The sequence below is a fragment of the Anneissia japonica genome, unplaced genomic scaffold (genome assembly GCF_011630105.1).
Source record: "Anneissia japonica isolate Jap-2015-1 unplaced genomic scaffold, ASM1163010v1 scaffold401_len1656234_cov178, whole genome shotgun sequence".
Classification (NCBI taxonomy): Eukaryota; Metazoa; Echinodermata; class Crinoidea; order Comatulida; family Comatulidae; genus Anneissia; species Anneissia japonica.
This window is the reverse complement of record NW_022745982.1, coordinates 27,681-32,655: the sequence shown is the minus strand read 5'-3', so window position 1 is coordinate 32,655 and position 4,975 is coordinate 27,681. Positions and strand designations below refer to the sequence as shown.

The 4,975-nt window shown below is 33.3% G+C and overlaps 1 protein-coding gene across 1 annotated transcript in view; it reads left to right on the top strand.

Annotated features, from left to right (window-relative positions):
• Nucleotides 1–2,085: 2,085 nt before the first annotated feature.
• The window catches only part of LOC117120091 (E3 ubiquitin-protein ligase MIB2-like), a 30,155-nt gene continuing 27,265 nt past the window's right edge, over nucleotides 2,086–4,975 (top strand). Inside the window, exons 1-3 of the mRNA XM_033265096.1 lie at nucleotides 2,086–2,337; nucleotides 3,476–3,647; nucleotides 3,894–4,000. Of these exons, the coding sequence (XP_033120987.1) occupies nucleotides 2,130–2,337; nucleotides 3,476–3,647; nucleotides 3,894–4,000 (487 nt within the window). The 5' untranslated portion in view covers nucleotides 2,086–2,129. The remainder of the gene's footprint in view (nucleotides 2,338–3,475; nucleotides 3,648–3,893; nucleotides 4,001–4,975) is intronic.

Sequence of the window (4,975 nt, the reverse complement as noted above, 5' to 3'; positions counted from 1 at the left end):
TTTTTTGTGTTATTTCCCCTTTGTCTAAGTTCCCCTTAACGTACAGGTAATAATAATAATAATAATAATAATAATAATAATAATAATAATAATTATTATTATTATTATTATCATCATCATCATCATCATCATCATCATCATCATCATCATCATCATCATCATCATCATCATCATCATCATCATCATCATCATCATCATCATTTCGGCATTACATGTAATTAACTTGGTCTAGCCTTGTAACAAGAACCTACCGATTACTATGCCTAATATTAATAACTAGCTCATTTTTACATTCATTTGATGTTTTGCAATTTTGGCAGGTCTTATGGCATCCAGTATTTTAGAGCTGCCTATTCTCAGCTCTTCTCTTAATTTGAAAATAACTGTCATTCTGTTTCATTTGATCAGATGAAGAAAAACTTTTCCTTACTCTTTGTGCTTTTCCCAGAATGCGTTTTTAGTAGGCCTAGGTAATTATGCAAAACCCAGGCCTAACTAAAAAATAAAAATTGTCATAGTATGTAACTCAAGTTAAAATAACACTTTTCATTACTCGTGCAGCTTAATCAAATATTATATGTCATTTTAAACGACCCATTGGTATTAACACGGTAACATCAATGTATTTTAAAAAATTAGACAGCGACGTTCTCTCCGAAGTTGTTCTATAGACGTTTATCTGTTGATGACCTTTTGACCTCATGAATTCTGCAATGAGATTTTCGGGTCGATTCAGCCGAGACGGCCCGAGTGGAGTTTCATGTAAATGTTTCGTACGGGAAAAAAAATCGCACCCAGTGCAGCGCTGCGCAGCGCGGTAGAAGTACGCCCGTAAGCAGAAAACAAAAGTACAGTATCTTGTGGAGAACAGATAAACAGACAAACCTACCGTGCGCGGTGGATTACTGGGTAATAAAACACATACAAGCGTTAGTTGGCGTTCTACACTAGCTGCGTAGGGCGTATCGTTTTTTTAAGCTCTCAATGAGCGTTGTTGGCTCTCGAGTCTTGTTCTATTTATACTCTTTGATTTCACCATTCCCCTCATGAGCAGTCAATATTTGTATACTATTATTACGTGCATTAGGATGTACCATATATACCAACAGGCCTAGGCCTATTATAGGGCAAATAGAAAAATTTATTAGATTATCACTCCCGTATGGACAGGGTATCCGCCGTGTAAGATCTTTGCGTGCATGCTGTAACAATCACAATTTACAGCCATGGTTTCAGCATACACGCAAAGACCGTACACGGCGGATACCCTACGCGGCGCTATTTACACGATCTTTTGTTACTTTTTCGCCAGTGACGTCATGGTAAAATCGTATATAATCGCCTATAACTTCATAAAAAAAAACCTAAAAACGATTTTAAGGTTGATTCTATTATTAATGGCATATCAAAAATCCTCTCTAGAACAAAAAATCATTTTGCTAGTTCTCTTTTAATATACTGTGTTCAATGAACGCAATGTGGTTTACAATGTGGATGTTTACATTTAGTACCCACTATGTGTCATGTGACCAGTAATATCTGGGGTCACCGATTTGGTCTATTGAACCCAGGACCCTGGGATTAGAAGGCAAGCATCTTTACCACTAAGCTATTCAAACTCCACTCCTTCGTTAATGTGTTTCCATACAATCTTTTTTTTTGAGTTTTTTTATATCTTTTGTTTTAGTACATTATGCTTTTAAAAAAATATTATATCTTAAAACTTGATACTGAAGGATATTCTGTATTTGTAATCGAATGGGAGTGGGTCTCTGGTTTTGTCTTATGATGTGATCACTTAAATCAAGTTGCGATATTTTGAAAAAGAAAAAGAATAAGAATAAGATAGTGAGCTAATAGAGTGGTATCTAGAGGTATCCAGGTTCTTTTCAACCGTAAGTTCGTGTTATCGAATTTGTCTTCCACTCTTGTCCTAAACAAGACACTAACCCTACGTTTGTTTTTCTGACCCGGTGTATAATAAGGTAAAATGGTGAACGTACCGTTGAACTGGATCAGCGCCACTGAAATAATCAAATATATATTATGAAATTTAAGCTTTGATTAATATACATTTTTAGAAAAACTAATCAGCAAGAGAAGACTGGTTGTTAGATTACAGTGTCGCCATGAGTGTTGGAACAAGAGTTGTCCGCAGTGGCAACTGGTCACAAGGCCAAGCAGATGGAGGTGAAGGCCGCTTGGGAACTATCTTCCAACCTGAAAACAAACCACCATTGTCAGATAAATGTCACGTGGTCTGGGATAATGGAAATACAACCGTTTGTAAGATAGGAGTTGATGGAGAATTACTGATATACGACAATGCACCAACGGGTATGATAAATACTCTGCTATATTTACATACAAGTCGTTTTCAATTATGTATCTTAAGAAATTTTTAACAATTTCTTTATAATAACATATATTTATTTATTTTTTATTGATATTATTTATACAGGACAACATGTCAGGAGGGTGTAACACCCTTTTATTCACATGGTCCTGTTGTGTGGTACAGAATTACAGTATATAAAATATCAACAAGTTGCATATTATTAAAATTCATAAAATATATATAATTACAAATATGATAAAAGCATAGTCTAAACACAGAATGTATTAAATTCTGTTCAAAATACATCGAAAAAGTACAATAACTAAATAAACTGAGAAAACTCAAGAAAGTTTTATGGCGTCAGGCTAGTTATCTGGAAGTCGTGTGTCCAATTCCCGCCAAAATCACTTGCGAAATTTTTCCGCAAGTAAATGGGAACGCAATGAGTATTCGGTACGATAGTACGTCAGGAAGGGCAAAACATCACTCCTATAATAAACTTATTTTCATGTAGCAATTACACTGTTTCACAGCAAGTACACTTACCAATACCTGATAATTGTACTTAGTTCATAGAGCATTGCTTAATGTTGTCATTTTATCTAATAATTTTTAACAATTTCTTTATAATAACATATATTTATTTATTTTTTATTGATATTATTTATACAGGACAACATGTCAGGAGGGTGTAACACCCTTTTATTCACATGGTCCTGTTGTGTGGTACAGAATTACAGTATATAAAATATCAACAAGTTGCATATTATTAAAATTCATAAAATATATATAATTACAAATATGATAAAAGCATAGTCTAAACACAGAATTTATTAAATTCTGTTCAAAATACATCGAAAAAGTTAAAATGGTATAGGGTAATAGAATTAATAATAAAAGTCTTAATCAAGTATTAAAATAGTAAAATTTAGTAGTAAAAATATTAGTAAAATTGTTTCAAGAAATTAAACAGCTTAGTCATAGCGTAGATGTGTAATAGTTGTAAAACAATAACAATACTATTAAGGATAAAGATAATCATAACCATAACGATACCGATAATATCACAATAATGAAGAACAATATTATTCATAATAATTTCATGATAGTAGGATGAAAGTATCATTGATATTCCAGGTGCTAGTCACCCAACCGTGATGTGTGATTCATGTGATAAAGAAGCTTTTCTTGGTGTACGATGGAAGTGTAATGATTGCCAAGACTATGATCTCTGCAATCCATGTTACATGAGCCAAAAACATAATCTGGATCATCAGTTTCTAAGAATTACTCATGACGGGGGTCAAAGGTAACGCTCACACATACGTATTTGATTCCGAGAAGCTCCATCTGTGTGTTCAAATAATGTGATTTAGTGTAATATATTTACTCTTATAATTTAAACCATCAGGTTACAAAACTGAAGAAAATATATGGTGTCACCTAAAATAAACAATTTAGGGTGATTATTTCAATTTTTCACATTCATTTTTAATGGCAGAAAGCCTTGGAGAAATACACAGTTGTTAAATTGAAAACATTGTATTTCATTTAGAGTGCTTGTTGAAAAGAGACACGGGTCAGTAATGTTGCAGGCTTGGGGGATCAGTAAAGACGCAGAGGTGACTCGTGGAATTCATTGGAGATGGGCAGATCAAGATGGTACGTTATAATTACAAACTTCATCATCATAATAAACAACTGTACATTCCTCAAAGTTTGCTAATTTTCGTCTTTGGTGGACTCTCGGTTGGTGGTGTAGGTTTCTTTAGTTCCCAATTCAAATCCTACTAATGCAATAATTGTATACATAAACTCCACTTTCTAAACCACTAAATTAGACGTAGAGCATTGCATAGTAACACAGAAACTTTCACATGATTTTCCCAGCCTTATACGAGGCGTTAGTCATATAGTTGGTTTAGTTGCACAGCAATTCAGTTCTGTTTTATTCAGTTAATTAAGATTCAATAACAAAACAACATACAAAGGAACCGATAAACAGAGAAAAGATGAAAGTACAATAACTAAATAAACTGAGAAAACTCAAGAAAGTTTTATGGCGTCAGGCTAGTTATCTGGAAGTCGTGTGTCCAATTCTCGCCGAAATCACTTGCGAAATTTTTCCGCAAGTAAATGGGAACGCAATGAGTATTCGGTACGATAGTACGTCAGGAAGGGCAAAACATCACTCCTATAATAAACTTATTTTCATGTAGCAATTACACTGTTTCACAGCAAGTACACTTACCAATACCTGATAATTGTACTTAGTTCATAGAGCATTGCTTAATGTTGTCATTTTATCTAATAATTGACAAGTTCCCCACTGTTGAATGAGAATTAAAGTAAAAGTGACTTTAAAGTGCTATTTAATTCTTTTACTACTACTTCTCCTATTAATGGACGAAGTTTAATTGATTTGTTTTAAATGTTTAATATTTTTGCATTTACATTTATTATGTGTGGTAAGTGCTATAAGTCTAAGTAGGGCTATGGAAAGATGTAAAGGATACCCTAATGAGACCAAAGTTGCTCTTTCATATGTGAAAAACATATACACTATAATAAAAATAAAAACTTTCTTTGATAAAACGAAATGGTCATGCAGTGTACACATAATCCAAAATTATTGTT